A 12,649-nucleotide genomic window follows, 5' to 3' on the forward strand; every position below is an offset into this window, starting at 1 on the left:
TTCTCTGCCAATGTCTTCTGCTGCTCAATATGTGCCTCTCCCTGCTGGTGCAGGTTATGCCGTTGTCGTTGGTTTGGGCTTTCTCTTTGCTGGAGGTATGGTGCTCACCACTTACTGTCTTAAGCGTTATAACAAGGAGATCATGACAGCTGAGGAGTTTGCGACTGCCGGAAGATCCGTCAAGCCATTCCTTCTCTCTGCTGCGGTGGTTTCGTCGTGGACATGGGCGGCGACGCTATTGACGTCAACCACTCAAGTCTACAACAACGGTGTTTCGGGTGCGATGTTTTATGCCTGTGGCGCCACAGTACAAATCATTTTGTTCTCATGTCTTGCTATCAAGGGCAAGGAGCGGGCTCCTTGTGCACACACATACTTGGAAATTGTTCAGGCTCGTTATGGCAAATGGACTCACGGAGTACTCTCTTTTTGGGGGTTCGCTACCAATGTCCTTGTCACCGCCATGTTGCTCACAGGTGGATCAGCAGTGGTCAATGATATGACTGGTATGAACGTTGTTGCTGGCTGTTTGCTATTACCATTGGGTGTGGTCATTTATACTTTGTTTGGTGGTATCAAGGCTACCATTCTCACTGACTACGCGCACACTGTCGCTATGATCATCATCATATTAGTCTTTGCATTCAACGCATTCGCAGTTTCCGACAAGCTAGGCTCTCCAGGTATCATTTGGGAAAAAATTACCGAGCTTGCCATCACCCAACCAAGAGAGGGTAACGCTGGAGGATCGTACTTGACTATTAAATCGCGTTCTGGTGGTATCTTTTTCGTTATCAACATCGTGGGTAACTTTGGTACCGTCTTCTTGGATAATGGCTATTTCAACAAGGCATTCGCTTCAGACCCCGCTGCGACTATGCCCGGTTATGTGATGGGAGGTCTAGTGTGGTTTGCCATTCCAATGTTCACAGCTACCACTTTAGGTCTCACTGCTCTTTCCTTAGAGAGCACCCCTTTCTGGCCAACATATCCAAACAAAATGACTCCTGATGAGGTCACGGCTGGTTTGGTTTTGCCAAATGCAGCCACGGCACTTTTGGGCAAATCTGGTGCAGTGATGGCTCTTTTGTTGACGTTTATGGCTGTCACTTCTGCCATGTCTTCAGAACTCATTGCTGTATCTACCATCTTTACTTATGACTTCTACCGTGGATACATGAACCCGAAGGCATCTGGTAAGCAATTGATGCTCGTCTCACACGCATCCGTTATCGTGTTTGCTTATGTAATGGCAGGATTTTCAATCGGCTTGTACTACGCTGGGATCTCCATGGGTTATTTGTACGAACTCATGGGTATCATCATTGGTGGTGCAGTGCTCCCCTCGACAATGACGCTCTTTTCCAAGCGCCAAAATTGGGCTGCCGCTACATTTACTCCACCAATAGCTACTGCTTTGGCAATTATGTCCTGGTTGGTGTGCACGAAGACGAAATTTGGCCATATTGACAGAAACACCACTTTCGAAGATGATGCCATGTTGACAGGCAATGTTGTTGCCTTGTTATCACCTTTGATAATAGTCCCAGTACTTACATTTGCCTTCAAGCCACAAAATTACGACTGGAACCTTTTGAAGATCATCTCCAGAGTTGATGAGGACGAGGAACTTGCCGAAGCTGAAGGTGGACGCAAAGCTGATGTTGAAAGCATGTCTGACGATGTGCACCCAGTGAAATCACAAATTGCAATAGATGCTCACGAGATAGCTCTCATGAAAGCCGATGAGTACGCCGACCAGTCCAAGAGACTCCACAAGGCGTTCATCAAAGCTGCGTGCATCTGTGTGTTTTTGGCAATTTCATTGATTCTCTTATGGCCCATCCCAATGTACGGATCAGGGTACATCTTCAGCAAGAAGTTTTTTACCGGGTGGATCGTTGTGCTCTTCATCTGGATTTGGATCACGGCGTTTGTGGTGATCATCGGGCCCATCTGGGAAGGCCGCCAGGGTATCTTCAACACATTCAGAGGAATCTACTGGGACTTGACGGGCAGAACGTGGAAGTTGAGACAGTGGCAAAACGAGAATCCTGAGCAAATGCACGCTGTCAGAAGCCAAGTGTCCGCGGAATTGACACGGATCACCTCTCTTGATGGTGTTAGAAACGACGGTGGGTACATCACGCCCCACCACATCGACGAGGAACTCGAAGAGAAGAAATAAACATCATGCATATAGTAATTGGAATAAATAAGAAGTCATTGAACATGAAGTGCTAGTTTAGAAGGAGTTTTAAAGGGTAGCTGGCTCTTCAGCCAATGTTAAAGATCAATATCAGGTGCAACGAGAGAAGTGCGATATGAAGAACGAGTTGATATACGTTGTAGAGATCATGAGACGTATCTAAAGTTGTGAAAGGCATTAAATGAGCTCACAAGCTGTATAGCTGTCATCATGAAAATTTAATATTGATTGCACTCACTCTCAAGTTGGGGACTAGCATTCGTATTTTGCAGCCATTTGTAGCGTTTCATGCACGTTCCCAGACTACCTTTGCAGAATGCACTAGGTCAACACCAAAAGAAATCGAGCGAATCAGGCACTTCTGATCACAAAGCAACCTGGCCCTGATTTAGGAGGCCAGGGACGGAATTAGAGACAGCCATGGGAACGGCAAAAGTGTCAGTGTCACGTGCGGCAAGTTCCCTGCGAGCTTATCAACGTCAAATCCGGATAAGACAGGTGTAGAAAAAAACCTACCATTAATCTCGGAGCCTCTTGCTACATGGATCCGCACCTGTCTTATCCGGACAGTATCATCAGCCAACCACACAGCTGAGACCAATGGAAAGCCCATAGACTATAGAGACAAAAAAAAAAAGAAAAAAAGAATAAAAGAATGAAAAAGAAAAAATATAGGAGTCTGCAAGTCGAGAGTTTCGAATTATTAAAAATAATCTGATAAGTCCATTATCATGAAAATACATCCCCCTGATGGCCAGCTTCTGTTTTCCTCGAGAGCCTCAGACTCTATGGCACCCGGATCGCGCCGAAACTTTTTTAGCGAGCCATCAGGCTCTCACGTCTACGTTTTTTTTCTGCCCAGGGCGTTTTTTTATTTTTTCGCCTCACTGATAGACTGCACCCAGCATCGACACTAGCCATTATCGCTGCGTCTCATCGAGTCAAATGAGAGCACCATCTTGTGAGCCATTCCGCTCACAGATGTATATATAGAAGAGCTCCATGTAGTTCCACTGGTTTTCACAAATTCACATTTAATCGTAACTTCACAAAAGCCCAGAATGAGAACGTGGACGGTCGACGAGTGGAAAGCGTTCCATTTTGCAGCCACCCCAGATGAGTCCCTCAGAGCACTCCATGAACTATTGGCTTCTCAGAAAACAGCACCTGAAGACCCAGCTTGGATCTCTCTAGTTACCAAGGACGACTTGGACCACCAATGGAGCTTCTTGCAGTCCCATTCGAAAAAACACTTGCTCCCGCTCTACGGCGTGCCCGTGGCCGTTAAAGATAACATCGATACCCGTCTTTTGCCTACAACAGCAGCTTGCCCTTCGTTTTCTTATGTTCCTGAAGAGGATGCCACAACAGTGCTGCTTTTGCGTAATGCGGGCGCCATCATCATCGGAAAGACGAACTTGGACCAGTTTGCTACGGGCTTGGTGGGCACTAGGTCTCCATACGGTGCTACTCCCAATACGTTTAATGAGGAGTACGTTTCTGGAGGCTCCTCAGCTGGCTCGGCTTCGGTAGTCGCTCGTGGAATCGTCCCCATAGCTTTGGGCACAGATACCGCTGGTTCAGGTAGAGTGCCTGCTGCATTGAACAACTTGATAGGGTTGAAACCTACAAAAGGAGTGTTTTCTGCTCACGGCGTTGTGCCTGCTTGCAAATCATTAGACTGTGTGTCTGTGTTTGCCATGAATTTGCAGGATGCACAGCTAGCGTTCAACATCCTTGCTCAAGAAGATAGCCAAAAAGACGCTTACTCGAGAAAGATGCCACAGAACCCAAAGGTGTCGTTCGGCGCTGCTCCCAAGGTAGGTGTGCCTACGAGACTAGAGTGGTGTGGCGAAACAGAGAACCCTAAACTATATGAAAAAGCAGTCTCGACTATCGAGAAAGCTGGCTCTACGTTGCACCCAGTGGATATTCAACCCTTGCTTGACTTGGCCAAATACTTGTATGAGGGTGCCTGGGTCGCTGAGAGATACTGGGCAACTAAAGACTTCCTTGCCACAAAACCTCCAGCTGAAGATTTGGATCCAACGGTTCTCTCTATCGTCAAGGGGGGCGAACACTTGTCTGCCAGCACTGCGTTCGAGTACGAGTACAAGAGACAAGCTGTTATTCAAAAAATTGCCCCAATGCTCGAGGAAATTGACGTTATCGTCGTTCCAACAGCTCCTTTGACGCCCAAGATCGCTGATGTTCAGGCTGAACCTATCAAAATCAACTCCTGTCAGGGGACATATACCAACTTTGTCAACCTAGCCGACTTGAGTGCTCTTTCCGTGCCAGCTGGCTTCAGAACCAGTGATGGAGTCCCATTTGGGGTGACATTTCTTTCCCAAAAATTCAATGACTATGCTCTTTTGGACTTTGCCGCTCGGTACATGAAAGTCTATTCCTCTGAGATACCCAGATTCTACGGATGCCTAAAATCAAAGCAAGAGAAGACCGCTACGGTTAACGACTTGCTTCATCATCGTAAAGAGTTGCCCAACAAGGTTTTGAAAAACACGGTCAAATTGGCAGTAGTCGGTGCCCACTTGAAAGGTTTCCAGCTACACTGGCAATTGCAAAAAGTCAGCGCTGCATTCGTTGAGCTGACAACCACTTTCGAGTGCTACAGGTTATATGCTTTGCCAAAGACAGGCCCTGTGGCCAAACCTGGTTTGCGAAGAGTGTCTAAGAATGGTAAGAAAATTGCCCTTGAGGTTTACGAAGTTCCCGCAGAAAACTTTGGTCAATTTATCGCATTTGTACCTGAGCCTTTGGGAATTGGCTCGGTAGAGCTCGCTTCTGGTGAATGGATCAAGTCCTTCATCTGTGAAGAAGCTGGCTACTTGGCGCCAGGTACGACCGATATCACAGAATATGGAGGATGGAAGAACTACCACCAAGCATTGGAAGCCGAGGCTAAGAGATCACAGAAACCTTTCAATTCTGTTCTCGTCGCCAACAGAGGAGAGATTGCGGTGAGAATTATGAAGACCTTAAAAAAAATGAAGATCAGGGCAATTGCCGTGTACTCTGATCCTGACAAGTATGCTGAGCACGTTGTGATGGCCGATCAGGCGATCCCACTTCACGGTTCATCAGCAGCTGAGACTTACATCAACATGGACAAAATATTTGCTGCCGCCAAAGAAACCGGCGCTGAAGCCATCATTCCTGGTTACGGGTTCTTATCTGAAAATGCCGACTTCGCAGACAGGTGTGTCAAGGAGGGTATTGTCTTTGTGGGTCCCTCTGCAGATGCTATCAGAAAGCTTGGTCTTAAACATTCAGCAAGGGAGATTGCAGAGAAGGCAGGCGTTCCGTTGGTTCCCGGGTCTGGGTTGGTCACTGATCCCAAACAAGCTCGTGAGATTGCTGCAAAGCTTGAATATCCAGTCATGGTGAAATCTACCGCAGGCGGTGGTGGTATTGGATTGCAAAAAGTGGACACTGAAGAAGATATCGAGAGAGTGTTCCAGACAGTGCAACATCAAGGACAATCGTATTTCGGTGACGCTGGCGTATTCCTAGAGAGATTTGTTGAGAACGCCAGACACGTAGAGATCCAGATGGTTGGTGACGGCTACGGCAAGGCGCTTGCCATTGGCGAGAGAGATTGTTCTTTGCAACGCAGAAACCAGAAGATCATCGAAGAAACTCCAGCTCCCAATTTGCCGGAGGCTACAAGACAGAAAATGAGAAGAGCTGCCGAATCGTTAGGTTCTCTTTTGAACTACAAGTGTGCTGGTACTGTTGAGTACATTTACGACGAGAAGAGAGACGAGTTTTACTTTTTGGAGGTCAATGCTCGTTTGCAAGTTGAGCATCCGATCACTGAAATGGTGACCGGCTTAGATTTGGTTGAGTGGATGTTGTTGATTGCAGCCGATACTCCTCCAGACTTTTCTCAACTAATTAAGATAAGTGGTGCGTCTATGGAAGCTAGGCTCTACGCCGAAAACCCAGTAAAGGGTTTCGTGCCTTCACCCGGCCAGTTGACTGAGGTCAAGTTTCCATCCTTTGCACGTGTGGATACTTGGGTACAAAAAGGCACTGTTGTTTCTGGCGAGTACGATCCCACTTTAGCCAAAATAATTGTTCATGGAGAGAACAGAGACGAGGCTTTACAGAAGTTGCGCTGGGCTCTTAATGAAACATCCGTCTGTGGTTGCATCACCAACATCGACTACTTGCGTTCAATTGCCAACTCCCAAATGTTTGAAACAGCCAAAGTAGCCACCAAAGTGCTCGATTCGTACGACTACTGTCCGACAGCCATGGAAATTCTTGCTCCAGGTGCTTACACCACTGTTCAGGACTACCCTGGCAGAAAGGGCTATTGGCACATTGGTGTGCCTCCTTCTGGATGCATGGACGAGTACGCATTTCGTATGGCTAACCGTGCAGTTGGAAACGATTCAGCCTCTCCTGGGTTGGAGATGACTCTCACTGGGCCAAAGATTTTGTTTCATCACAGCGCTATTATAGCTGTAACTGGTGGTGACGCCGCCATCACAGTCAATGAAGTGCCGGTTGAGATGTGGAAGCCTCTTGAGCTTAGAAAGGGAGATGTCTTGACAGTTGGGAAATTGGCTACTGGCTGCAGAGCCTACTTGGCTATTCGTGGCGGAATTGATGTCAATGAGTACTTGGGCTCTCGTTCTACTTTTGCTTTGGGTAACTTGGGAGGGTACAATGGGCGTACTTTGCGTTATGGTGATGTCTTGTTCTTAGGTCAGCCAGAATTGCCATCATGCTCTTTACCTATGCCTATAAGCGCTCCTGCTGAAATTCCAAGGCAATTGATACCTTCCTACGACTTTAACAGGGACAATGCATGGGAAGTGGGCGTAACCTGCGGTCCCCACGGGTCTCCAGATTTCTTCACTAAGGAAGCCGTGCAAGACTTCTTTTCCAGCGAGTGGAAGGTTCATTACAATTCCAACAGATTCGGTGTTCGTCTCATTGGCCCCAAACCTAAATGGGCCAGAAAGGACGGCGGTGAAGCTGGTTTGCATCCTTCGAATGCACACGACTACGTTTATTCTCTTGGTGCTATCAACTTCACAGGAGACGAGCCAGTCATTTTGACTTGCGATGGTCCTTCTCTTGGAGGTTTTGTTTGTGAAGCCGTAGTTGCAGAAGCCGAGATGTGGAAGATCGGACAAGTGAAGCCAGGCGACCTGATCAGATTCGTTCCTCTTTCCTACGACACCGCTAAGACCATGAAGAAGATCCAGGACGATGTTGTGGAAACATTGCTGGGATGCATCCCATCATTTGCGGGTAAGCAGCTCAGTTCCCCTGAAAACCCAATCTTGGCCTCCATTCCAGCTACCAACTCTTGCCCCAAGATTGTCTACCGCCAGGCAGGAGATAGATACATCTTGGTGGAGTACGGCGAGAACAACATGGACTTCAATTTGTCATATAGAATCCACAAGTTGATTGAGATGGTGGGTGAGCTTGACGTCAGAGGAGTTGTGGAGATGTCTCGGGGTGTGAGATCTGTGTTGATTGAGTACAACGAGAAAATCAGTCAGAACGACTTGGTCAGAACATTGCTTGCAATAGAGAAGGAAATTGTGTTTACCAACAAGTGGAAAGTTCCCTCTCGGGTGATCAAGTTACCCATGGCATTCGAGGACGAGAAAACATTGGACGCTGTGAAGAGATACTCAGAAACAATCAGGTCAGAAGCCCCCTGGTTACCCAACAATGTTGACTTTATAGCCTCGATCAACGGTATCGAAAGGTCGTCTGTCAGAGATATGTTATACACTGCCAGGTACATGGTATTGGGACTTGGAGATGTTTTCTTGGGCGCCCCTTGTGCCGTGCCCTTGGATCCAAGACACAGATTACTCGGAACCAAGTATAACCCCTCGAGAACGCATACTCCAAATGGGTGTGTTGGAATTGGTGGCTCTTACATGTGTATCTACACCATGGACTCTCCAGGAGGATACCAGCTTGTTGGTCGAACAGTGCCAATCTGGGACAAGTTGACATTGGGTGCACACTCCAGCAGGCCTTGGTTGTTGAATCCATTCGACCAAGTTGAATTTTACCCCGTTTCAGAGGAAGAAGTGAACCGTCTCACCGAGGAAATGGAGGCAGGCAAGTTCCCTGTGGAGATTGTGGATACTACATTCGACCATGAGCAGTACATGAGATGGATTCAGGAGAATTCTCAATCAATTGAGGAGTTCCACAAAACACAAGGAGGAGAAAAAATGGAGGAATTCAGCCGGTTGATTCAAGTGTCAAATGCCGAGCTCGAAGCTGGAAAAGGTGGACCTCAAATAAGCGAGGAGGACAAGTTCAGCGAGAACGCAGAAATGGTGTATTCTGAATACTCTGGCCGCTTTTGGAAATCCTTAGTCGCTGTTGGAGATGCAGTGAAGAAGGGACAGGCTCTCATTGTCGTGGAAGCGATGAAAACAGAAATGATGGTGGTTGCAACACGAGCAGGTAAAGTGGCCAAGATCATGCATACGAATGGTGCTATGGTTGATGCTGGTGATCTTGTTGTTGTGATTGAATGAAATATTTTTAAAAAAAAAGTAAAGAAACATGTTGTACTATAGTTAAAATATATTTGTCAAGTTGTGTTGCTGACGTAGATACAGTTGTGAGCTTGGTGAGTTCCTTTTTTCTCTTTTGCACTGGTTACAAGTGCAAAACTTCCCGAATGCTCGGAATTTAGAATGACTAGGCGTCATTGAATGACAGATATTTAAAGAACTGTTACATTGATAAGAAGTAATGCCTAGTTTGTGTGAGTTCTGTGACTTGGTTTATGTCAAAATATCCTTGCAGCTACGTGATAGTATCGAGATTCCCAAGATAAAAGACAATATCTGGACAGTTTCGGTATCCCAGTCAGAATCAAAAGCGGCCTAAATTTCGTCAGTCGAATTTCACCAACAAGGACCTAAAAGGTTCACACCAGCACCAACCATATCATCAATCGTTCAATATAAGAGCATAAAAGCCTAAAATCTTTCTGTTACTCGATTTTCCATAAGAACTTGTCTTATTCCACTAGCCTCTTCCCCTACCTTACTACTTTTCCTCCAGTTTGCATCCACAGAGTCGTGCGCGTCTTAGTGCTTATAGCGTGTTTGAAAACACCATCTTCAACTTCAACACCACCACCCTTTGAAGTCAAGCACAATATGTCGGACCAAATGAGCATGGCCGTGGCGTCCCTCCAGCCTGAGCAGTGGACGGCGTCACTGAATGAGGCTTTATCAATTTTTGTTACTGATACACAAGGCAAAGCTCATAATTTCAGTCCTCTCTTCACGTACCCCATCTTTGGCGAGGCCGAGACGATCTTCGGGTTCAAAGGGCTCAGAATATTCTTGTGCTTTGACTCAGTGACATTTTTGCCCTTTTTGAACTTGAAGTTCGACAATAAACTTGAAGACATTGAGGTTGACCCAAAAAGCAAGTTGCTCGAATTGTTGCCTCTGCTGACCGTATATAAGGACGAGGCAAAGTGGAGGGATTCTATCGAGGAGGAGCAGAAAAATTACCAAATTCCAGGCACGAAAGTGTGTGAGGATTTTACGAAAAATGGGGAGCATTATGCGATCTATAAACTCGACTTAACCTCTGAGAGAGGCATTGAGTTGCACAAAAGACTCCAAATCTTGGTGCTTTTGTTCATTGAGGCCGGAACTTACATCGACTTCAAGGATCCCTTGTGGGATCTCTATGTGATGTATAGAACCACTGACGCAAGCTTGCCTGAGGTGGTTGGCTTTGCAACCGCGTACAACTATTGGGTGTACCCTGGACTGGCTGATTTTGATTCTGGCGTTGAGAAAATTCGCAAGAAGATCTCTCAGTTCGTCGTCTTGCCTCATCTCCAGGGACAATCTCTTGGAGCTGAGCTCTATGAAAGGCTCTACAAATTATGGCTACAGGACGATCGCATAGTAGAGATCGTTGTAGAGGACCCAAACGAGAGTTTTGACGATTTGCGCGATCGTGTGGACTTCACTCGTTTGGTCGAAGAAAAGAAAGTGGACTTGTCTACATTGAAGGTCGAAGACGTAACACCTCAGTGGATTGAAACGTTCAAGAGACGGGAGAAGCTTGAAAAACGTCAGCTTCTGCGCTTGCTTGAGATGTTCTTCTTGCACCAATTGAAGTATGGTCCAGCTAAACCTTCTAAGAAAGCTGTACGGCTTTTCATCAAACGGAGACTTTTCGAGAAAAACCGAGAGGCTCTCAGCGGGCTTGATGAGCCTACCAAACTCGACAAGTTGCAGACTGCATACGAGTCGCTTGCATCAGACTATTACCGAATTTTAGAGCCCCTTGAAAAGAGAGCCAAGCGATCAATTGACAACGGGACCAGTGGTGGTGATGCAGAGGGATTTGAGTCAACTGCAAAGAAACAGAAGAAGGAATAGTCTGCAGGATGAGGTGTTAGGCTTATAAAGAAAAGCCGCGCGGATCTGGCGAACGAGTAGGTTCCATTGCCAATCTGTCTGCAGGACATTGTCCTGGATTAACTTGCGAATGACCCTTTTCCCAGAATACACGAGTTCGGGCGAATGACATGCAAGGGGTCTAAATGAACTGTTCTGAGTGACTTCCATGGTGGAGGAAGACTGATGTCTCCTTCAAATTGGAAGCATCTCTATTTATCGTGCCATTATGGCTTACATTGCTTGCGATGAGCAGCCTCTAGGCGGTCCTACCGCCGTGCTGACCCACTTTTTTATATTCTCGTACTGGTGACGCAAACGCACGTCCCTCAATGACGAACGTTGCAAGTATATTGAAAGCGGGACGATTGCAAAAAAGTGACCCATCGCTTTATATGACGTCATTGGACTTTTGGAACAATTAGAAGTAAAAACAGAAGACAGCCCTATTCCACGCACCTTTTCCTGCACAATGAGAGGGCCTTCAGCGTTTCGCTGTCGTCTGCTCATTCTCACTTTGTGGTGCGCTTGTCTGACGCAGTGAAACCCTTCCCGGCCACCGCGGCAATTAACTATGGCCAAGCTTCCGCCCCAAAATTGAATGAGGTCATTGATGGGCGGGATCAACCCTCTTTGCGATGGGGAAATCGCAAAACGACTGCAGCTTTTTTTAGTATTTATGATCCCGTTTCATTTAGTCTTTCTCATCCGCTAAGTATACCATCTGGTGCTTCTTGCTCTGATGAGTCGCAGTTTTTCATTGGCCATGGTTGCTATAGGTGCTTGCTTTGTTGCTTCCCATTCGGCCGAATTGTGGACGCAAACTGCGCATAAGTAGCAAGCTATCTTGCGTGGGCCGCCTAAGCTGTGTGCACTCCGAAAACCTCACTTTCGACGCAATCTCCTCCCTGTGGTATAAAAGGAGCCAGCCCCCAGCAAACACCACTATTTTCAATTTTTGCTCTTCAAAACTTTCACCATGCACAGAACTTACTCCTTGAGATCTCAGAAGGCTCCCACCGCTGCTCAATTGCAGTCGCCCCCACCTCCACCATCCTCCACCAAGTCCAAGTTCTTCGGTAAAGGCGGCATCACCTCCACCTTCAGAAAGAACTTGGCTGGTGCCACCGGTCCTGAGTTGCTGAGAAAATTGGCTCAATTCATTAAGATGGAGAAGAACGTGATGAGAGCCATCGAATTGACTGCCAGAGAGCGTCGTGAAACCGCCAAGCAGTTGTCCCTTTGGGGTGAGGAGAACGACGAGGATGTCTCGGACGTTACCGACAAATTGGGTGTTTTGATTTACGAGATTGGTGAGTTGGAAGACCAGTTCATTGACAAGTATGACCAGTACAGAATCACCTTGAAGACAATCAGAAATATTGAATCTTCTGTCCAGCCTTCGAGAGACAGAAAGCAGAAAATCACCGATGAGATTGCTCACTTGAAGTACAAGGACCCTCAATCGCCAAAGATCTCTGTCTTGGAGCAGGAATTGGTCAGAGCGGAGGCTGAATCTCTCGTTGCTGAGGCCCAGTTGTCCAACATCACCAGAGAGAAGTTGAAGGCTGCTTTCAACTACCAGTTTGACGCCATTAGAGAATTGGCTGAGAAATACGCTCTCATAGCCGGTTACGGTAAGGCTTTGTTGGAGTTGTTGGACGAATCCGCTGTCACCCCAGGTGAGACCAGACCAGCTTACGACGGTTACGAGGCCTCTAAGCAGATCATCATTGACGCTGAGAACGCTTTGGCTTCGTGGACTCTTGATGCTGCTGCCGTCAAGCCAACCTTGTCCTTGCACCAAGGTGAAGAGGGCGAGGAGCCAGAGGCTTCTGAGTTGTACGAGGCTGAGGAGGAGTTTGCTAAGCACGATGACACCAACAACGGTGTTGCCGCTTAGGTTTAACATCAACATCACATCAATCATTTTTAATTCTGAAATCGATGTTTTTTTACTATGTTGTGTGAGCTAATGTCCTCCTTTTGC

The 12,649-nt window shown here is 46.9% G+C and overlaps 4 protein-coding genes across 4 annotated transcripts; all 4 read left to right on the forward strand. All coding sequences in view use genetic code 12, as the record gives it.

Moving 5' to 3' along the window:
- Positions 1-10: 10 nt before the first annotated feature.
- On the forward strand, positions 11-2,188 carry DUR3 (Dur3p; the record flags this gene model as incomplete). The annotated part of the gene is made up of 1 exon (XM_029034031.2): positions 11-2,188. The coding sequence occupies one exon, from the start codon at positions 11-13 to the stop codon at positions 2,186-2,188; it is 2,178 nt and encodes a 725-aa protein (XP_028891594.2).
- Positions 2,189-3,270: 1,082 nt separating this feature from the next.
- DUR1,2 (bifunctional urea carboxylase/allophanate hydrolase) lies at positions 3,271-8,760 on the forward strand (the record flags this gene model as incomplete). The annotated part of the gene is made up of 1 exon (XM_029034032.2): positions 3,271-8,760. The coding sequence occupies one exon, from the start codon at positions 3,271-3,273 to the stop codon at positions 8,758-8,760; it is 5,490 nt and encodes a 1,829-aa protein (XP_028891595.2).
- Positions 8,761-9,393: 633 nt separating this feature from the next.
- Positions 9,394-10,641, forward strand: HAT1 (histone acetyltransferase catalytic subunit HAT1; the record flags this gene model as incomplete). The annotated part of the gene is made up of 1 exon (XM_029034033.2): positions 9,394-10,641. The coding sequence occupies one exon, from the start codon at positions 9,394-9,396 to the stop codon at positions 10,639-10,641; it is 1,248 nt and encodes a 415-aa protein (XP_028891596.2).
- Positions 10,642-11,638: 997 nt separating this feature from the next.
- PIL1 (lipid-binding protein LSP1) lies at positions 11,639-12,562 on the forward strand (the record flags this gene model as incomplete). Its single annotated transcript, XM_029034034.2, has 1 exon — positions 11,639-12,562. One exon carries the CDS (start codon positions 11,639-11,641, stop codon positions 12,560-12,562), a length of 924 nt encoding a protein of 307 aa, XP_028891597.1.
- Between the last annotated feature and the right edge of the window lie 87 nt (positions 12,563-12,649).

Source organism: Candidozyma auris, chromosome 6 (genome assembly GCF_003013715.1).
Source record: "Candidozyma auris chromosome 6, complete sequence".
Lineage (NCBI taxonomy): Eukaryota > Fungi > Ascomycota > Pichiomycetes > Serinales > Metschnikowiaceae > Candidozyma > Candidozyma auris.